At 43.7% G+C, this 23,050-nt stretch overlaps 1 protein-coding gene across 8 annotated transcripts in view; it reads right to left on the bottom strand.

Moving 5' to 3' along the window:
- DMD (dystrophin) overlaps window positions 1-23,050 on the bottom strand; it is a 730,751-nt gene that overhangs the window by 141,548 nt on the left and 566,153 nt on the right. For 5 of the 8 annotated variants that reach the window (XM_075538187.1, XM_075538186.1, XM_075538188.1 and 2 more), the window contains exons 1-2: window positions 20,580-20,727; window positions 14,911-14,972 (exon numbers count right to left, since the gene is read on the bottom strand). In XM_075538187.1, coding sequence (XP_075394302.1) covers window positions 14,911-14,972; window positions 20,580-20,599 — 82 coding nt within the window. In that variant the 5' untranslated portion in view covers window positions 20,600-20,727. Of the gene's footprint in view, window positions 1-14,910; window positions 14,973-20,579; window positions 20,728-23,050 lie in introns of those variants that run through there. The other 3 variants (XM_075538193.1, XM_075538191.1, XM_075538194.1) reach the window with 1 other exon arrangement.

Raw genomic sequence — 23,050 nt, forward strand, 5'->3', positions numbered from 1 at the left:
TATCCAGAAAGATGGTCCTTAGTCTTAGAGCACAGGAAGAATTGAAAACAATGGGGAGGATAATTATTAGCTCCATCTTCGTTGACTTGGACTTGACCACAAAATTTAAATTGAAGAAATTGGCCACAATACTGTCTAAATTGACAGTATAACAAAGCACACTGAAAAGAATTGGATAACTGTACACACAGGTGTTCCGACAATACAGTACTCTCCTAGTCATATTGTCAGATGATAAATTGAAAGTAAGTGAATGCTTGCATAGAAGTTATTTTTATAAAATGTAAAACTCACAGAAACTCATCATCAAATTGGATTTCCGTCTAAATTTGCTTGCTATGAGGGAAAAAAGTAAAAAAGATTTTCCTGCAATGCTAACAGTTTCCAAGGATAGTTTTCTTGCAACCTGGAGACTATAAACAATTGGTAAATAAGTTTTATTCATTAAAATACTGGTGGTATAAAAGTTTTTGTTCATTAAAGTTATAAAGCACATTGGCCATTGGATAACTTTTACTTATTCCTCTTTTGATAAGTGATTGTGTATGTGTTACTGCACTGCCTTTATTCGATAGCATTACTATCTTTTAAGAGGAGTTTGTTGTGAGAAGGCATGGTACCCCATAAGTGGGCTTTCTCCTCAGAAGCCTGTTTGTAATGAGCCTCCAGAATATTTGCAATTCACTTCCACAACTTCACCACAGATTTGAGTTTCCCTTGTCATGAGCTAAATGTCCAAAAATTGAGATTTTTTTTAAACAAAAGCAACCTGAATAAAATTAGAAGTATGCCAAAAAAAAACCCTATGACATTTAATGACTACAGTGGTGGGTAACACTAAAAACACCAAGATAACCTCAAGCAATTATATCGTTTAAACTAGAAGAACAGACTGGGAGCAATCCTCCAGAATGTAAAAAGTGGGTATTTGTAGGTTCTGAGATGAGGTGAGATGAGCCTGCTTTTTGTATTTATATTCAACTGCATTTTCCAACATTTCTAGAATAAGTGCCTATGTTCATTCAAAATGTTCTCAAGCAAAATATAATCATCAAAAATATCTCTGCCTCGAATACATCTAATCTCCCTTCATATTTTTAGTCTGTTGCCCTAAAGTTTAGGATTCTCCATGCTTGGCGCACTTAGAAGTTTACTGAGTGAATGAACCCACGAAGCAATGAGGTGCGGTCGAGTGAACGTTCTTAAAATGGTTCTTTTAGCCATGGCGCAAGGAAGCCCGGTGGAGAAGTGGCTATGCCTTCAGCTGCTATCTCCAAGGGCAGAAGTTTGATACCAGCAGCTCCTTGGGAGAAAGAGGAGGCTTTCTACTCCGGTAAAGAGTTACAGTCCCGGAAACTCCCAAGAACAGTTCTACCCTGTCCCACAGGGTCACTAGGAGTCGGCATTGGCCTGATGGCAGCGAACTGGTTTTTTCTTTTTAATTTATGCTTATCTTTGTAACTCCCATCAGATGACTGAGTGGGACTATGGAATCAGGGCAGGTGGAACACTTAATAGAAGGGATCGGATGCTTTTAGTTGCCACTCCTCTGGGTATCTTGGTAGAAACAAAGAGGACTGCCGGGACCATTGGAAGAAGAACACTCTTGAGCTCTCGTGCAGTGGTGGAGGCTGAGACCAGGTGACCATGAGACAGAAAAGAGGAGCAGCCCGGAGAAATGGGACTGTGACAGAGGGATATGCAGGTGTCCAGATCCACTGAGGCAGAGGCCAAGGGACCCTATGGCTGAGGCTGAGGATTAGGGAGAAACTAGGCTGCTCTCTGGACAGGGGTTGCTGTTGAGGTGTGGTAAGCTAACGAACCCCTTAATCGTAAGTATGTCTGCATGAGACCACTGCAACCAATGACAGCACCCAGCCAAAATGCAGAGTGGCATGGGAGGAACGCTTGGTGGCAGAATAGGTCGCGAAGGATGGAGTGTGGAGGCGTGCATGTCTGACCCCTGGCTCTTGACAACAGAGAAGCCAGAGGCGGAGAGATATGGCCGTCCTATGAGCTACACCCTCCCACCCCCACCCATGAGGCTATGTGCACATCCCATTGTGTTTGCTTTTCTTTCTTTCCTTATTTGAACTGTTCTTTAAAATAAAAATCCATATTGACACTTTCTTTTAAAGGTCTTATCTCTCCCTGATTATCGTTTTGGATTCTATTTATGAGGTCCAAAATAGCAGTTCACCTGGTTTTGCTCTCTGTGATAGCCAATGGCCAACAAAATCTACAATGTAATTCATACTCCCTGGTTTTCTTCACAGAAGGCTTGATCTTTTACTCTAGTCTCTCGCCTGTGAGCTCCACTTGGCCAGCCATATTATATCCCTTGGGAAAACAGCACCTCGACTCCGCATCTTCCCAGTGGACATTGTCCTCTCCAACAAAATCACTCTTCCCTGTGCTGCTGCACGCCACTCAGCGGCTACTAGGAACCGGGCGCTGGGGACAAAGATGTGCAGGACAAGTCTTCCTTTAAAGAAGTCCATGATTTCTTGATTGTCTTGAGCAATGTGAGCATAAACAACTACTGACAAGGTAAGTACTGGAAGCCAATGTATGAGAGCTTCTCCTTAGTGACGACTTCTGTGTGGATAACTTTTACTATTATTATTACTTTGGTGTTTCTTGTTTTGTTTTGTTTTTTAAAGGTCAGTTTCCTTTGAACAAAGTATGTCCTTCTAGTGCCGTATCTAAATCATCTGTTCCACTTCAGAAAATCCTATGAAAACTTAACAGTCCAGTAGTCCTTGTCGTCTTTCTGTGGTTCTCCTTCCCTTTACACATTGGCCAAGACTATCATTTGCGTCACCATCCACCCCCCCACCTTTTACCTCAGGCATTTACTTATTGTCTCACAGATCCCTGACCTTTCCCTGCTGTGCTCTTTAACAAGAGAATGGCATTTCTGAGCTTCCCTTACCAACTGACTCTTCAGGTAAGTTTGGCCAGGCAGAGTCATTGGCAAAAGAGTAAATAAAGTGGGGAGAAGCCAGGCTAGTTGCCCCTTGCCCATTCTGCCTTCAAAAAATGCTCTGACAGTCGCTGTGTCTCCTTTCTGGTTCCAGCTACTATCACACACCCCTTCCTTACTGGTCTTAACTGGCCACTTCTAACGCCACCTGGATGGTTCTGGAATCTGGGGTTGCATGACAATACCTCTTGCCAGGGTGTCAATAGTCCTAAGTAGTCTCAGAGACTCCCTGCTATTTATCTGGCTTTTCAGTTCTTCCTTGACTCAGTAGGAACTCTGGTGGTGTGGTGGGTTATATATTCAGCTGCTAATCGCAAGGTCAGTGGTTCCAACCCACCAGCCACTCCATGGGAGAAAGGCAAGCATGTCCTAGAGGGTTGTTGTGCATCACAATCAACTTGAAGGCAGTGGGTTTGGCAATTTTTATAGTACCTTGCTACAAACGCAACAATGCTTGCGTTGGCCTGTACCTGTTCTAAGAGATAAATCCACTGGTTGGACACTTCAGTGGGATTGCAAGGTGCTTCATGGTTTGTCACAGACCATTAATATGTCACGGGCAGTTCAGCTGCGATATGCAATGTCCATACCTCAAAACCCCCAGCAGCTCCTCGGGGGAAAGATGAGGCTTTATATTCCCATAAAGTTATAATTTCTAATATACTGTACATTTCACAAGTGCATATAAGTATGTCAAGGTATATATGTGTACACACACTCGTATATCACATCTGTCCTAATTACATAAATTTCCAATTTGGGGGTGCCAGAAGGACTTCCCTGGAGCTATGCAAGGGAACAATCAAACTTACAGAAGGGCCATTTTGTCAGATAAGCTCACCAATCCATAAAGAGGCTAATGGCTCATCCACTGTGTCATAAAGAGAATCTTTCCAAAGTCCTTTTAGGTCATTCAATTACCACCATAGAGGGTCTGGACTTGAAAAACTCACTATGTTATGTGAGTGTTCTAAATCTCTTTCCAGCAAAAGTTGCAGCTCCCAAGAAACGTCCAGAGGCAATCAGATTTGTGCCCTTAAAAAAGAAATACTGGAAAGCTCTGAATAAAAGCAGCAACGTTTCAATGGTTTGGTTTTGACGCTTTTCCTCCGTGTGCAAAATTCTCCTTCGGCAGATCCAGCTACACACCAATGATGTACACCCTGCATTTTCCCCACAGCTGTAGGTGTGACCATAACGAGCCTCCTTCTTAGACAATTGGGCAGCGTTTTTCGATTGTAGCCCAGACAGAGTCTGAGAGATCATCTGCTTGGCGGTCTCCTCCTGAAATCAGCTTTGTGGGATGCAATTCAGAAACCCTTTATTTCTATTTGTGCTTCCATTAGAAATCTTTTAGAATCAAGTAACTTGCACAAGAAAGCTACTATCAAAGAAAATGCCAAAATGCTAAAAAATTAATTTGAAAATTGCACTTCTCTTTTACCAATGGGAAAAATCACTTGAACTTAGCTAGAGGTACATCAACGGGTTTTCTTTCTTTGTACTAAATGAGTTCATAGAAGTAGGAGCAGGGCTTGTATAACCACCGTGTGTCTCCCATCTTCTCAATTGCAAATCTACGTAAATCTTCTCCACAAACTTTTTCAGTTAAGGAGTAAAGAATGCCATTTTGGATTCCATAGCTTAATTATACTGATAAGTATAATTTTATAAACCATCCTAAGATTAATGGATATTCCTTGGAGAATAGTGAACTAGGAGCCATAAAATGTGTTCTAGATGCGCTTTTTATCTTCTCCCCAGATGCCAGTACAAATAAGTCAGAGCAACCCGTAAGCCTCAGCCTGCTCAGATCCTCTTGGAATGAAGGAAACAATTGTCTCCTTCACTGATATGGAAGCATGCTATTCCAAATCAAAACCAGAGTATATTCAAACAGATGACAACCGAAACTGAAGCATGGCATTCCGAATCAAAACCAGATTATATTCAAGCAGATGACAACCGAAACTGAACTTGATAGAAAATTCAAGTCATATGTATGTTAACTATGTATATACGTACTTTAAATCCATGTCAGGATTACAAGTTGTTTCTCTTTGCCCACCATAAAGTGCTAAGACTAATGAAACTACAATTATTAGAAATGCAATTATTCCATTTTTCATATCCTTCAGGATAGTGAAGACAAAGGGAAAATAGAGTTAGGGTTGTCAGTTCACATTCACACAACCAAGCCTTACTCACCTCTGGAGGCTTTGACAAAAGGATGATCACTGGCCAAGCTGAGATTTTAGCTAAAAATGTATCACTCACTCACTCACTGCCATCGAGTCATTGTCAGTGATGCATTGCGACCCTGTAGGACAGGGTAAAGGTGCCCCGTGAATTTTCTAAGCCTTAACTATTTATGGTAGTAGAAAGGGCCATCTTTCTGGTTTCAAGATACACTTAATGCATACATATATTTGGAATGTAAGCTGTATTGAATATATACATATGGTCTAAGGCTGAGAGAAACCAAAGGACTAGCCCAAGGTCATAGTCAACCTGGGATTTCTATCGAACTATCCTTTCCAGTACAAAGCATGATGGTAGCAGCACATTGAAAATGCAGAGGCTTTTACACTTGGCAATCTTTAAAGCTCTAGAAACAAAAACCATGAAAAGGAATCCGCTACCCAGTGAGTAGCTTAGTTGACATCAGTTGAGTTTACAAAACAGGCTGAGAAAAGCATGTGGACAAACTCCTAATGCCAAAGAATTTATACTGAGTCATTCGGATTCCTGTAGTTTCCAATCACAGGACAGAGGCAGGAGGGAACCCCAAAGGGAATGTAGAAAGCCCATTGAAAGAGGATGCATCAGGAAATATCTATGATATCCCATCCTCTTAGAAAGTGGGACAGAACCCCCCCACCCCCCCGAAAAAGAGAAAGTGAGACAGGGTCACATGAGGAGAGGGGTGCAACGATTCCTATGGGAGACAGAGTTCCTTACTCTGGCGGTAAGCTGCATGCAATTCCTTGTGATTTCAAGTGACAGATCTTGAGGAAACTCCTAGCTTCCTTAAATAGGCATCTTGAAGTCTGACACCAGTCTGAGAGCCAGAAGACCCTAAGACTAAGCTAAGCCCTCACGTTAACATTCTGAAGTGTTTGGCAAACAGCAAGCCGAAGGCAGCACGCCAATGGGCTACCTCTCAATGACGAGGTTCTGATGACCAATTTCTCCTAAGAATTCCTAAAGCATTCATAAGTGTCTTTTTGAAATGGATGTTTTGGCATCATCTGGATGAATATCATGTGGGATAGTGCTTTCCAAACCCTGGGCAACAGCTGAGAGGGACTTTCGGCACACTGCAGGAGAGAAGAAACAATCCCTTGAGAGAGGAAAATGGCAGCTCAAGGCGTTTCATGGAAGGCACTGGGAATCGGAATACGCAGGGTCAGAACACGTGGTGCCTTTGGACTGTAGTAAGCAGTGGGAAAGAAAGCCAATCAGCCTTTGGAAGCTCCCTCTCCACATTATTCTAGCTTTCCTAAAGGTGTATCCTTTGCAAACTGGGGTCCCCGTTTCACACTGAGGCATTCGACAGAGATTTTATTGCAGTTACAGTTCATAGGCTCTCAGTAAGACAGATTAAGAAATAGCTTTATAAAATATATATAGATATCTATTTTTCTAAGCAGCACATATTATATGTGTGCTTGGGGAGGGGGTGGCGGTGGTTAAATGTTTACTTAAGAATTTCAAATGAGGAACTCATGAGGCTAGACATAAATTGTGAGGAAATGACAGGCTTTTAATCATATAATGGCACTTCACATAAATCAATATTAGATCAGCATTTCAAAATGCAGCTCAAAGTAGATGGTAAATCTAACATCTACTGACTCTGTAAATACTTTTTGGAACCCTTTTAAAGAGCTTTAGGTTTTAAATCACTAAGAAAACCCACGGGAACAACAATCTCTCCATTACATTTGTCCACACGTTCATAATCAGTTGCCTTCCAGTCAATTGCAATTCATGGAAACCCCTGCATGTCTGAGTAGAACTGTGTTCCAAAGGATTGTCAATGGCTTATTTTTCTTAAGTAGATCACCTGGTCTTTCTTCGGAGGTACCTCTGGGTAGAATGACTCGGAGACTTTTCAGTTAACAACTGTGAGTATTAAGCATGTGCACCACCCAGGGACTCCAAATACGCTCATAGAAATCGTAAATCCATCTCATGAATCTTACAGAACATTGCTGCTAAGAAACAAGGTGACACGGGCGCTTCAAAAATTCATGGAAAATGGAATAAAAAGAGAGTAGACTTTTCCCCTTCAGTTTCTGAAGCTCCCTCGGATGCCTTCTCAACCATCAATGGATGCTCCCGAGGGTTCTTGTGGGAAACATCTTAAGAGTGTCCCGACTTGATAACAGCTTGCTACTGATGGCTGCAATGGTTTTTGTTTCCCTGCGGTTTCTTTTCCCAAAATGTGTGCTTTTTAAAAATATGAATGCTTAAAATTTTAGAAATCCATTTGTCTGCAGAGTCAGCCAAACGACATCTCTTATGATCACAGCAAGTTTCAATACAACTTGCCCCATTCTCAGCCTAAAGACAAAAAAAGCAAGTTCTTAGCCACTATTTTGTCAAGTATCTTTGATCTAAAGATAAAAGCCATTGCCATCGAATCAGTTCTGACTCATAGTGATCCTGTAGGACAGAGTAGAACTGCTTATGTGGTTTCCAAGGCAGCAGTCTTTTTTTTTAACGTCTCTCATATATACATTTATTTTTTGTAAATCATTTTAATGGGGGCTCTCACAGGTCTCAAAACATTCCATACATCAGTCGTATCAAGTATATTGGTAAATATGTTGCCATCATCATTTCTAGAACCTTTTCCACTTGAGCCCTTGCAGAGAGATTCTTGAGCACCCCGCCTGTGGACTGAGTCACAGGTGGAGTGTGCAGACTTCAAAGCGGGCACCAACTTGATGGTCCTACCCTGCAATTAGTTATCTGAATTCACTTCAGAAGGCCAGATTGAATTCCACTGATCTTCCTTATAAAGCTGCTCACAGAAAGCTTTCTCAGGGACTGGACCAGCCTCCTGAGATGTGAAAGGAGTGCTGAGTCAACCTCCAGCCGGGTCACCTCTAACAGGGTCTTTGAAGGCTTTCGTGGTCCTGGGGTCACGTCTGGAAATGACCAGCTGGAGTTTGTGGTTATCATCGAGAGAATACCCCCGGCCTGGATTTAAATGCTCGGTTTCTAACAAACGGCAGCTGCGCAGGTAGCTTGCCCCTCTAACCATTCAACTTTGTCGACACAGATTTTCAAAAGCTGTAAAACGGGTTAAGTAATTATAATTGTTTGTCTTTTGGTCTTCACGCGAAGAAGCTGTCAGGACTTCTCACAGCTTCGGCCTGTGTCTCTGGAGCGTCTACCTTTTCTTTTCTTTAAATCATTTTATTAGGGGCTCATACAACTCATCACAATCCATACATACATCAATTGTGTAAAGCACATCTGTATATTCATTGCCCTCATCATTCTCAAAACATTTGAACACTTAAACCCCTGGCATCAGCTCCTCATTTTGTCCCCTCCCTCCCCGTTCCCCCCTCCCTCGTGAACCCTTGATAATTTATCAATGATTATTTTGTCATATCTTGCCCTGTCCGACATCTCCCTTGGCCTTGACCCACTTTTCTCTTGTCCATCCCCGAGGGGGGAGGTTATATGTAGATCCTTGTAATCGGTTCCCCCTTTCCACCCCACCCTTCCAGTATCGCCACTCTCACCACTGGTCCTGAAGGGATCATCTGTCCTGGATTCCCTGTGCTTCCAGTTCCTATCTGTACCAGTGTACATCCTCTGGTCTAGCCAGATTTGTAAGGTAGCATTGGGAGCATGATAGTCGGGGGGTGGGGCGCATTTAGGAACTAGAGAAAAGTTGTATGTTTCATCGTTGCTACCTGTCTGGCTCATCTCCTCCCTGCGACCCTTCCGTAAGGGGATGTCCAATCAAGGCAGCAGTCTTAAAGGAACTATACTGACATGTTACTTCTCGGGGCTCGAACTGCAGATCTTTAGGTTAGCAGCTAAGCCCTGAAGCACTGATCCACCAGGGCCATATTGATTCTGATTCATACTCTCTCCATAGGACAGAGTCAAACTGTCCTTTTGGGTGTCCAAGACTTTTAAATCTTTATAGGAGCAGGCAGTCTCACTTTTCTCCCTCCCAGGGAGCAACGGGTGGGTTTGAACTGCCAACCTTCCCGTTAGCAGCTCAATGCCACCAGGGCTCAACAATCAACACACTAGGATCTAAATTAAATAATGCTGTTAGGGGCCTTCAAGTTCTTTTCAACTCATACCGACTCCTGTGTGTTACAGAATCAAACTGACCCCATGGGGTCTTCTTGCCATCATCTGTGGAAGGTAATGGCCAGATGCTTCTCCTATGGAAACACTGTGTAGACTCTCCAGCCACCAACTTTGCAGTCAGCAGCTTCCACGCTGAGTGTGGCCCTGGAAAAATACTAGAAAGGAAACTGTTTGTAAGCTGTTCTCACTGATTTCTTCCTTGTTTTGTTTTTTAACTCAATAAAATGCTTTTATCAAACACTGTTGTGTAAATGAATTTTCTGCTGACCTGCCAATTCTCAGATTTCTAATGTTCACTATGAACATTTAAAAAAATCATCTTTCTCTGCTAAGGTGTGTTTGCACGGGAGCATGAACATTATTTTCCTTTTAACATAAAGTTTTTTCAATGGGTACACAGTATATACATAAGGGGAAACTACAATGGACTCTAACACTTGATGGAGTCATCTGAAATTAATGTGCTTTATCTATGGTTAGCTGGGAATATTTTTAATCAAAAAGTTTTACGTTTTCTACTAAAAAGTTTCGGGCTTTCGTTTTTTGTTTGTAACAGCCACTGTGGTGGATTGAAATTTTTTAATACAGTTCTCCTCTCCATTTCTCTGTAACTTCCACCAAATGATTGCGTGGGACTATGCAAATAGGGTATGTGTATATGTGTAATACTCTGAGAAGAGGCGTGTCAGTTTTTGTTACCACTCCCTGGCTAGAAGGATGAGCCAATGCTGACTCACAGGGGCTCCAAGTGGGTTTCCAAGACTCCGTTAAAGGGAGTAAAAAGCCCACCAGTCTTTCTCCCGCCTGAGGAGCAGCTGGTGGTTTAAACTGCTGACTCTGAGGATGGCAGGCCAGTGCCTGACTCTACACCACCAGGAGAAGAAGCCCAGGACCACTGGAAGGACATGTTCCAAGTCTGTCTCAAGTGGCAGAGGCTGAGACCAGAGACATCTGTTACTGTGGCATGGGGACTATGGGCCCGTGAGCCAGAGTGACAGGCTGGATTCCTGGCCCGCAGAAGCCTGGAGACCATGTGGCGGAGGACCAAAGAGAGACTTAGTTGCTAGCTTAGGGGTGCTGCAGAGGACCAATTAACTGTATCATTACTGTTTACTGAGCCTGACTTGTGGAAATTGATCAACTTCTCTAATAAACCCTCATAATTGTGAGTATTGTTGGTGCGTTCTGTGTGGCTATAACCACAAATGTCGAACCCATTACAAGAAGAGTGCCGTGGGAGAAAGGGTGGAGGTCACAAAAGGTAAAGAAAGATGGAGCTGGGAGGAATATCTGACCCCTGCCTCTTGACAGTGACGACGCCAGAGGAAGACAATGTAGGCCCACGCAACATACACTGCAGACACATTACAGACTAAAATGCATCAGATGATCTCCTTGGCTTTCAAGCTGTAGAAGAGTGTGTTGTTTTCGATTGTAGAGGAAAAAAAGAAAATTATCTGTCACTCTATTCCATGGAGATACCTGTCTGCAAGTGAATGCTTTGTTGGGGTCAGGCAGTAGCATAAACATGTACTGAAAAGGCTGGTGGGTTGTTTAGTACATCAAGGAATGGGAAATTCCTTGCAAATGGGCATATTTAGGAATGTGTACTAGTTCAGGGATCTTAAGAACCCCTGGAGGATCAGTATGAGTTGGAATCGACTCAATGGCCGTGAGTGTTTGTTCGAGTCCCGTCGACCACCAGTGTCTGCAGTGGTGGGTAGGAGTAGAAAAGGAACGTCTTGGCATTTTGAACATGTCACTACAGACATGAAACTTTATTAAGCAGTGGGCTCTAAGTACTGCCTCAAACATCCGATACAACCAGACCAAACAACCATCCCCACTTTAGCCAACTGTAATGAATTGATACATTTCATTCAGGTCTTGATGAACAACTTGGACCTAAAGGAATTGCCTCCCAACAAAAAAATATACCAACAAGTAAAATTTTATACAACATAAAGGGCTTGAAACACTATAACTATCCAGAAAAGGGGCAGTGATGGTACCTGATGCTATAGAGATTTTCTTAAGAATGCAGACATACAACAAGCAAAGTCAATCTTTCCACGTATGCCAGACAATAGGGAAGACTGCCTAGGAGCCTCCAAGGCCATTGGCAGAAATACTATAGCTTTTTCAAAAGACCAACAGTTTACATAGCAGTCAAATTACTTGCTATCAACAGGCAAAACTGTCAATTCCTATATATTCACATATTAGTAAGGTAGTTGGCCATACTTTAATAAAATGAAAGCGGGTAAGTATTGGTATTTGCTTGAGATAAATCCCATTGTGGCCCACTTGGTGCAGCCCGAACTATTGGCCCATCGGAGCCTTTCTTGAATGGGAGTCTCAATATCACAGATTAGGCAAGTTGGTTTCGGGCAGGTCACATGAGCAGCGTGTCCAACACACCCTCCATAAATGGGAGATGGTACTTGGGATAAAAATTAGTCCAGGGACTGTTTGAGTGTAGTCTACAAGTACAGGAACTAGTATAGGGAGCAGAAATGGCCATTTGAATACCTAGTTTGTGATGTTTATGATTAGACTAGCAAAAAACCTACTTCCAAAGGGAATTGGAATTGACCTCCTATTTATGATGACTGTGTTCGATTATGTGTAAATCATATTACAATAAAGTTGATCTAACTAGAGAAAAAGTTAGGAATATCTGTAATTTTCTCCAGGTCACAAATAATGACAGATTACCAAGTTTGAGTTCACGATCACGTCAGAAATACTGAGACATTTCTCAAGGATGAAGATGAGGATGATAAATCATACAATGATACTAGGATAACAGCAGCAAAAAATAAAACTAGTTCCCACTGAAGGTGGAATCACCTACTCATTGATTACTCCGCCATTCATGGGTGTGTTTTTTTCTAATTAACCATGTTTGTGCTTTCTTATTACAGAATAATTACAAGTAAGTTGGTAGAGAATGCCGTGCACCAAAATGGAGATGCAGCCACGGGACATTACCTTTAGGTGAATAGAAAGCAGCTTATAAATAAAGGAAGGCTGCAAGGAGAGCAGCCAGGCAGCATTTGCCCTGAAAGGTAGTAGTGTAGGCAGGAAGCGCGAGGAAAGCAGGAGGAATGGAAACGGGATACACAGGAAGAGGAAGTGGGAAGAGTATCTCTAGAGTGTCGGCAATAAACGTCGTGCAGCACAATGAGTATGCATGGTTGCATGGAAAATTGGTTTGCTCTGTAAAAATTCACCCAAATCACAAGGTTTTAAAAATTTTTTTAAAAAGAAAATTGAAAAAAAGACCACAAATGGGGCAGGGAATGTATAGATGTGCTTTATACAATTGATGTATGAATATGTATGGATTGTGATAAGAGTTGTATGAGTCCCTAATAAAATGTAAAAAAAGAAAAGAGGAGAAAAAAAAGAAAATGATTAGGGCAAAGAATGTACAGATGTGCTTTATACAATTGATGTATGTATGAACTGTGATAAGAGTTGTATGAGCCCCTAATAAATTGTATTAAAAAATAAAATAATTTTTTAAAAAACCACAAAACTTTTGTTTTAAAAAACGTATGTATAGAAAGAAAATTTTGAAACTAATGATTAGTTCATTATCAAACAACTGTAAGAGGTGGCTTAAGGGAGCCCTGGAAGTGTAGTGGGTTACACATTGGGCTGCTAACTGCAAGGTCAGCAGTTCGAACTCGCCAGGCACTGCGGGAGAAAGAAGAGGCTTTCTACTCCCAGAGTTCCGCTTGGAAATGGATGAGGCAGTTCTACCCTGTCCTATAGGGCTGCTATGAGCAGTAAGAGGTTTTTAAAGAATGATTTATCTTTTCTTCCTTTTCATGTCTTAGTCTGTATTTTAAATCTTTCAAGCATGTGTGAACAAGTATCAATTGTATCCTAACAATTATTTAAAGTAAATCAGCCTACCCATTGTCATCACTTCAATTCTGATCCTATTGGATGGAATAGAACTGCTCTCTGGGGTTTCCGGAGCTGTGAATCTTTGCAGAAGCAGAAAGCCCCGTGGCTCTCCGGGTTGGATTGAACTGCCCACCTTGCAGGTAGCAGCTCCACTTGTAACGCCCACCCTCAGGGCTCTGTAAATCAACTAACAGGAACCTAACATATTGAAACTAGAGCTCAAGGAGCCCGTCCGTCCGCGGGAACCCAGGAACACGCTGACATTTGCTCTCGTAACACTCGGAGGCTCTGGGAGCACTGAGCTCTCCCGGCCAACCACTGCCCACTGCGGATGGAGGCTACTTTCTCGCATCGGTCAAAATCCCCGAACTGGCCTGTGTCAGGCACACACATCTAATTACCTGCTGCCCTCCTCCCCGCCCACCGTCCCCAAGGTTTCCACGACTGGTCCAAACAGTTCAAGATGATAAGCCAAAACGCATTCTGTTAGGGTTACAAATGTAGCGTTTAAAGAGAAATAAAAAAGATCCCGATTTCCTTTAAAAATATTTAAAATGCATTGGGCATGTACATACAGTGATAGATTAAAATGGTGTGCGATTAGGGGAAGTGAATTGAATAACAGAATTAGAGCAGGCGATTTTCTCCCTCTTTCATCTTTTTCTCTTCAGTTTTCAGATATATTTTAATAAAGAACCTATTTTGTATGAGACAGAAAATTCTGTAAATCCATTTTTGTCTGCAATCTCTCCTAGTCCTCAACTTCGACCCTATAGCTGCAGTTGTTTAAATCCTGAGAGTAGAAAAGTAGCAATAAATGTGGCACGCAGCATGTGTATACAGACGACGGCCAGTCTGTCTGTCTAAGCATCCGGATTCCTAGGAGTTGTGTGACGTCACTTTACATCCAAGGAGATTGCATGAGCTTCTGTCCATAAATATTTCCATTCACAAGAATGCGGACTTGGACATTTTCAGTGGAAGCCAACTCAAGACTAACTTTTGCGATTTTTTGAAAAAAGGAAACACAATCAGGTTGTTCCTGACATATCTACAGCAACCCAGGCAGACTTTCATGAGTGCTATAAACATCGGTGGGTTTCCACTTAATCTGTTGGCTGGGCACCTGTTCAACCAATTCCAGGTTGGGGGGGTGGGGGCATTGTCCACCTCCCATACAAACACGCCGAAGCCATAGCAGAGACATCATTTCAATGTTTGCAAGGATGGCCTGAGAAGCAATAGGCATTGTGAGCCTTGCAAAGACTGCAGACAATTCCTCTGCACGAGGAGAGCTTGTTGTCTTGATGCTCCACGGAAGAAATCAATCAGAGCCGCTAAGAACCCTTTCGTTTCTTGGGGAGGAGAAGCTGCATATGCCATGCCTCCCAGCCCTTTAGACAAAAAAGACCTTGACGTCCTCCCAGGTTCACTGGGCTCTTTCCAGCATCAAAGAAAATCTAAGAGTTCTTTTCAAAGAACCTCTGAAAAATCAAGCCGAGTGTCCATTTTGGATCGAAAGGGGCCGTCGCTTTCACCCTCTAAACACGCTCGTGATATATTTAGACAACCACCAGCTTGTACATTACAAGCGGCTCTGCTCCGAGAGCCGTCTGTCATTTCACCTGGAACAAGCACGTCGCTGTTCTTACCTAAAGACTGGTAGAGCTCGGTCATTTTGGGATGATCCCAGCAAGTTGTTTGGGTCTCGTGGCTAAAATATAAAATAAAAGAGAGAGACTTTAGGATTGATCATGGGTAGTCCGGACAAGGAGAGGAGAACCAAAAGGGAGAGAGGGAGGGCAGGAAAAAAAGACAAGTTCCGCTTCTGAATGCTTCGGCACCTTTCGAGGATTCCCAGTCTAATGAAGAATGCTTCTCTTGCAAGCCGAAGGGGGGGGGGGGGACCGAGTGAACATTATTGGACTCTGAATGTAACCACAATTTAGTTTCTTTGTCACGCCCACAAATTGGGTGCGCTCCTGTGTTAATCAGATGACCTTGTTATGCAATCATGAACCAAAAACCAGGGTTTCTTCACCGGGTCTAACGTGGAGCATACAGAACAGGCACCGACATTTGATTGCTTTCCAACTGTGCCAGAGAGACACCAGACATCGCTTTCAGAAGGGGCTCATCTCAGTGATCTTTTACCTTCACTGCCCATAACCTTTCCCACCACATCTTGTCCCTCTACCTACCCGGATCTATCTTGTCATGACAACATCTCTATTTCATTTCAGTGCAGACACAGTCAGAGCCCAACTGATGCATCTCTTCCTTCACCTCTGGAAGCACCATTGCACCACGTCCTGTATTTACAGAGAGAGGCCTGGAAGCTAAGTGTGGTTGCCAGCTATCAGCTTCTTCGGCAACACACGGAACAAAAACACCTTTGTTCCTCAGTCAATGACATGAATACCCCAGGAGAGATAAATCCATATACTTTTCCTTACTTTGGCCCATCTACATAAATCACCGTAGCATCCTATTTCCAGTTGTCAAGGATTGTATGACAGGCTCTGATGCAGCAAAATGCAACATTGCATGATATATGCATACACAGTTTTAGTGCTCAAATGCAGAACTATTCATCCTATTTTGGGCAAGGTGGGTGTTGAAGAAGGAAAAAGCTCTTAAATGTGGGCACTTTTAAAAGGACTAGAAAGTACAAAAAGAGAAGTTTGGCGTGATCACCCTCTCATGTCGCCTCAGCTGGGGCTTTGGATTTTCAATGTAGAATCTGGCTCCATGCCCTGTTAACTGTGAAATTCGGGGCACGCTTAAGCCAATATCTGCTCACCTGCAATTCAATACATGGTAAATTTTTTTTATTTAATTGCAGGGCCTCAGATAGCATCCACCAAAATCAAACCTTTCATTAGTTGATTACAAGAAAGATGTGGATCTATCTGTGATGAATTGTGCCTAAAGAAAAAATATTAACACTTATCATTTTTAAGTAAAAGGCAGAAATAGTTCATGTACTTTTATGCACCATGATAAATGTCACAAAAACATGTGGAAATTACCCTATTGCCCATTCACAGACTAATCAGTGACGGTGAGGGAAAGAAATTTACAAGCCAACGTTCACTCCTCAAGGGCTGCATTGGTCTCTTGCAAATACCCTCCTTTCTGCAGTCTTACTTCTCCACAGAGAAAATTCCCACTTGAAGGGTGCTATAAGGGCTATCGGTTGAGGAAAAGTGCCGGAGCCACATCCCAGAATTAAAGAGGTTGAAGAGACGGTGAGGCCCTGCTTTAGATTGTTTCTGGAAACCCCAGAACCAAAATGGTTCTTGATCTGGAGAAGGGGTGGGTGGGACTGGTACTTTATATGCACGGCACAAGGAGGCTGCAGCTTGCAGCTTCGTGGAAAAAGTGGTGCTTGTTTTCAGGCGGGCTTTTCTTTTAACCCCTCGGAAAATGACTGTGTACCAATCCGCACACCAGTGCAGCACAAGGAGAGGCTAACTTCTTTGAGATTACCCTGCATTCAGGCCTCCGCCCTTTCCAAGGGTCATCCAGATGTGAGCTCTGAGAAGGGAGAGAGGGGAGAGGCGCACACAGAGTGTCCACAGAAACAGGTCTTCACCATGCAGGCTGTATGCCACCCCCAGGATCTTTGGCAGGGCTCTAGCACCTTCATTCGACCTGCAGAACAACGTTTGCCCGAGCTGATAAACCCTGACCGGGCAGAAACAGGGAGAACCACCCTGAAAAGCCACTACCTGCCATCAACTCCGAATTGGAGGCACCTGAGCAAGATATACACTTGTAGCAAATGGCCATTTCCAGAAAGACACTGTACCGGGCAGGCAGGTAAACAAGGGAACTGCTTTCTGGAGTCCACCTCCCACCCCCATAGCTACATGTCCATCTTTTACGAAGGAATTTATTTTGGAGTTTAAAATTATGAAATGAGGTTTAGAAATCATTTTTCTTGAATCCGTTGGTCCCTAGCTAGACAGAAAGGGAGGATGGATGAAATGCTAAGCCTCATACCTGCATTCCCCCATTTGTGGGTGAAGATGACTTGCCTTTTACATACAGGAACTAAGTCTCCTTGATATTCAAACCTGGGATTCTAGGGGGTGTGAAGCACATTGAAAAAAAGAGTGCCTTAAACCACTCCCAAACAGATCTTTTGTCACCTTCTTCCCCTCCAACACAGCAACCTGTCATTTTTAACCAATGCAAAGAAAGGATCACAACCCAGGGCTATTGCACCTTGGCAGCCTTCGACTGCAGTCAGTGAGAACCCAGAGAAGGAGCCCAAGTGGAAAGAAGACACGAATAAAGGGTGTGACTAAACCTCAAAAGTCAAAACAGAATCTTTTGAGCATTTCAGATTGAAGAAAAAAAGTGGGGGGAAAAGATTGGCAACATAGGGGAAATGATTGTAAACACGCTTTGGTTACTGTGTGACTAACCAATGATTTCCATCCCTGTACACGGCTATTTTCTACCTGGATTGAATCCAAAGCCCTCATGGGGCACATTGAAGCAACCTCCATCCCACCCACCCCCAAAAGAGAGAAAAGATAAAGAATTTTTACTGGCTGAAATGGAAAACACACATTTGCATTCCCCTTTATCAATACTATCTACATGAGAGGACAATCTCTTTTTTCTGGTTGTGATCAATAGAAATTATCGGGATGTTTGTTGCTCTAGTTCTTACTCTGAGCTTGTCTTCAAAAAGAATATTGAATTCTCAGTCCTTCCATGAGAAGCAGCTCACATTTGCCTGGAAGAGAGGGGCAGCATAGACGAAGAGGAAAAGAGCTCGTGTCGGGGAAGTGGCAGTAGAAGGGTAGGTGGAACTGTTTTTGGTGTAAATCTTTCTGCACCTCACTTCTTACATTGGAAGCGCAGCCTACACATCATGCCCAACCCAAACGGAAGTGCCGAAACTGGCTCACACATGAATGGGTTCAGCTTTGCTCTGTCTTCCGGCGGCGATCATAGACCACAATTTTGGATGTCCCCTGACACTCAGTCCACCTCCATGAATAATCCTTAAGACTCTCTTTGTCTCTTTTAAAACACTTATTGATTTGGGTCTTGCCAGTCCCAAAGCATGGCACCCAGCGATGCTTCTCTTAGCTGCCTTCACAACTAGAATTTCCCTGCTCCTTCTTTTAGTTTGCACAAGCCTCACTCCTCTTTTCCATTTGAGTTGAGACCGTGATAAGAACCGGATGCAAATAGAAATATAAAATCACGGGATATGACAAAAGACCCCCATAACACCTACTTGCCAATAATGAGAAATTAAAGCATTACTCTACACAGAGCTGACCTAATTTTCTCCCATACGATTTAAATTTTCTTTCACCTTCTTGAGTTTCAAGTAGTGTGCAAGGTTATTATAACTGCCTCAGAGCTGTTCCTGCTGTCAGTGCTGGAAGAATCAGACTTACTGGAATGGCTTTTTTCATTTCTTAAAAACAAACATTAAACCCTTATAAAAAGTAACAAATGTCTACGGCTCTTGCAGGGGAAATGGCAGTTGCCTAATTAAAGTAAGATTTCCTCAGCCATCAGTGTTATCTGGTACTAAAAATTTTCTGAACAGTTCCCTTCAAAAAAAAAACTACTTATAGAAACATACCTCCCCACACATATATAATTTCCACTACTTCCCTGGGGAAACTAGTCACTATGCAGGGATATCAAAAGGCAGCATTCTCTTGTGATCTCCAGAGGATTAGAGTGTGACTTCATATATATTCTACTGTCCATTGATACACACACATACACACATACACCCCAAAGTATTTCCTTTTAATCTAGGGATCAGACTCTTTTCTACAGGAACCTCGGCGTTTGGTTGAATATTGGATTTGGCTGGCATTGCTGAAATACTGGCAGTACGGTGATGGGAGAATATGTCGAAAAGTTGCTGCTACTGTGAGGAGGGGTCCAAGGAGGAGAGAGCCAGCTGATTTAAGGATCAAAAATCCTAGTTCTAGTCTCTCTCTGTCTCTCTCTCTCTCTCTCTCTCTCTCTCTTTTTTTGTTCCCTGGGATATTTACCATTTGGTTCTGTTTGGCTCCAGCCAGGGCAAAACTGATTGCCTCAGTGGCAGTTCCAGCTGTTACTTGTCCTCTGTTCTATTTGCTTTGCAAGGCTTAACTCTCACCCACCCGTAACTTTGGCCAAAGCAATTTCACCGTAGGGTCGTGACCAATCCAAGATCAAACAATGCTGACTAAAACCAATTCCATGGTGATCAAGGGTCAGAGACCTTTCAAAGAACCATGTTGTTCGTTTGCTCTTCCCTGTTCTCCTAGAGCAAGAAGGGGTTTGGGAACAAGGGCATTTTTAAATGCATCTAGGCAAAAAGGAGTAGGGGTGATGGGAGGTGATGATGCAGAGGGACCAAGAAGCGTTTGTTGGCTAGGAAAGAATGGATTTGACTTCCCGTCTTTGGTTCACCCCTTACATCGGACTTATTTTTCTCATGAGGTTAAAGCATTTTATGATTAATAATATGCCTCCCTAGGGCCACTAAAGTTCTTCATTTTAAGCTTCAAAGTTCACTTCAAATTTCATTGCGATAAACAAAGTGCCCGGCCCCTTCGGATCAGGAATGACAAACTTTGCTTAAAGAGGACCACAAACACTGGGAGAAATACAAAGCAAAGGGCGCCCAAGAAACGACTCCACCGGGCCAAACCCAGAGGGCAAAGGAAAAAAAACAAAGGCGATCCTATCTCTAGGTCATAGCTTTGACTTCTGGGCTTGAGCTGGTTTTTTGTTTCTGATTTCTGCTGATCTTCGGGCATGGAAGGAGCACTGGGGAGAAGGCAGCCAGGGAAATGTCAGTTCGAATCCTCGGAAGAAATGAGGCAGAAAGTTGACCTTTTGGCACTTGCAGTGCATTGGAAGGCAGCTCCACGCACGCCGCTTCCTTGTGCGAGGTCGTGCGATGATTTCGGAACAGCCCTTCTGGCTCGGGTCCACACTGGCAGCCCAGAAGGGAGCTCAACGCTTCCCTGACCCCAGCCTCCGCGGGAGGAACGCCTTGTCCCCTCGGAGCACAGTGAGAAACCAGCCTTTTCTCTCTGAGCCTGTCCCAGAGCCAGGGCAGGGGCTCCCCAAGAGCCCCAGCGCCAGGGAAGAAGTCCCGGGGGCGCACCTGCAGCAGCGCGGCAGACACCCGCGGGAGACGGTCACTGCCGCCGGCCGGACGCCTCGGGTTCAGTTGCCGCGCCTGCCCAAGTTTAGGCTGCCAAGGCTTGCCCCCTGCCCGTGCCACAAGTGCTTGGAATGCGGCGATCGGCAGTGGTCAGGGCCTCCATCCACTTACCCTTTGAGTTGTTCCCTCATGGCTGCAAGGACTCTGGGATCCAGAGCGCGAGAGAGCGGAGGAGTGAGCTTGCCAGAGCCGCCGGGCTCCCGGAAAGTAGAGCGCTGCCGCCGCCCAGGCTCCAAGCAGAGAGCACTGCGGAGGAGACGGCGCGGACAGGCGGGCGGGCAGATCTGGGAGGGGGCGCTGCAGGCAGACGGGGCGGAGCCGCGATAGGCTCCGCCCCTACCTAGGGACAAGGAGCCGGGACTCTTAGGCACTGGGCGGTTGGGGCTTTCCAAACTGAAAGGGGCGGGGGCGGGAGGGGGGAGTTAAAGAAGAGGGGATTTAAGGTAGACCTAGGAACCTGAAAGCAGCACAGCACCCTACTCACACCCCCTTAAAACCTCCAGCAAGGCAACTTGTTGCCTAAATAAATGACCTAGGTGTAAATGACCTCATCCTTGATAATTAAGTGTGTGGGTTTGGAGTTTTCTTTTTAGAAAAAGAAAAAAAACATGCATAATTCTCTCCCCCAGTCATCGTCAGTGGAAGATTAAAGTGGTGGGGTGCTAAGGACATGAAATTCAGGTTAGGCTGCTGCCCAGCTAAATGGGATTCTTGAGAAGTCTTTGGATTTGTGATAGAGCAGTGTTCTCAAAGTGCTGTTCCAGGACTGGCTGTATCAGCATCGTTTGTTCAAAATGAAATTTCCAATTCTCCTGTCCAGACCTACCCGGCTCAGAGCAACTCCAAACGCTTGAAAGTTTGAGAACCACGAGGATGGATTCTTAACTTAAAACATCACCACCAATGACATCACAGAGTTCGGAGTTTGAGTCTAAAAGGGGGTGATTGTCATTGCAACATTTAATGTTAAAATTACAAGGCCTTGGCAATTCAAACATTTCTAGTCTTGGAGTTTGCTGTTTGATGACACGAATTACCCTATAAGGAGGCCTAGGGATCTAGTTACATGTTGGGCAGCTAATCATAAGGTCAGCATTTCAAAATCACCAGCAGCTCCAAAGGCGAAAGAAGAGGCTTTCTACTTCTTTAAAGAGTTGCAGTCAAACAGACCTTGAACTATTTATAAGCTTTTCTTTTTGTTGTTGTTGGCTTTTTGTTATTGTTTTGTTTTCTTTTGTTGGTTTGCTTGCTATGTCTTATTTTTGGTTCATACTATTATTTCTGCAGGTCTATCTAGATAAGGTAGGCAGGATAAACAATCAGGAGGAGATAAAAACGGACCTACTATTCTGGGAGGGCACATCAGAGAGGGGGAGGCGGGAGAAAGGAAGTGGGTATTTAACAACCCCAGGGACAAGGGAACAACAAGTGATCCAAAAATCGATGGCAAGGAGGGTATAGGAGGTCTGGAAGATCTTGATCGAAGGTAATGTAACCGAGAGGAATTACTGAAACCCAAATGAAGGCTGAGCATGATAGTGGGACAAGAGGAAAGCAAAAGGAAATAGAGGAAGGAACTAGGAGGCAATGGGCATTTACAAAGTTCTAAGTACAGGCATGTACATATGTAAATATATTTATATATGATGATGGGGAAATAGATCTATATGCATATATTTATAGGTTTAGTATTAAGCTAGCAGATGGACATTCGGCCTCAACGCAAGAACACTTTGCTCTATTAACCTGGCATTCCATGATGCTCACCTTCCCTACACGATCAAGCGGGTGCATAAGCAAATGTGGTGAAGAAAGCTGATGGTGCTCGGCTATCAAGAGACATAGTGTCTGGGGTCTTAAATGCTTGAAGATAAAAAAGCGACCATCTAGCTGAGAAGCAACAAAGCCCACATGGAAGAAGCACACCAGTATGTGTGATCATGAGGTGTAGATGGGATCAGTCATCAGGCATCAAAAAACAAAAAAATCATATCATTGTGTGCTCACCACTCCGATAAGATCACTGAAGACAAATGGGTGCATAAAGAAATTTGGTGAAGAAAGCTGATGGTGCCCGGCTATCAAAAAATATAGCATCTGGGGTCTTAAAGGCTTGAAGGTAAACAAGCGGCCATGTAGCTCAGAAGCAACAAAGTCACATGGAAGAAGCACACCAGCCTGTGTGATCACAAGGTGACGAAGGGAACAGGGATCAGGCATCAAAGAACAAAAAATCATATTGGGAATGAGGGTGAGTGCGAAGTGGGGGCTCAAAGGCCATCTGTAGGCAACTGGACATCCCCTTACAGAAGGTCGTGGGGAGGAGACAGTCAGGGTGCAGTGTAGCAATGATGAAACATACAACTTTACTCTAGTTCCTAAATGCTTCCTCCTCCCCCACTATCATGATCCCAATTCTATCTTACAAATTTGGCTAGACCAGAGGATGTACACAGGTAGGAACTGGAAACACAAGTAATCCAGGGAAGATTATCCCTTCAGGACCAGCTGTGAGAGTGGCCATACCGGGAGGGTGGAAGGATGGTGGGGTGGAAAGGAGGAGCCGATTACAGGGATCTATC

The sequence above is a fragment of the Tenrec ecaudatus genome, chromosome X, assembly GCF_050624435.1.
Source record: "Tenrec ecaudatus isolate mTenEca1 chromosome X, mTenEca1.hap1, whole genome shotgun sequence".
Taxonomy (NCBI): domain Eukaryota; kingdom Metazoa; phylum Chordata; class Mammalia; order Afrosoricida; family Tenrecidae; genus Tenrec; species Tenrec ecaudatus.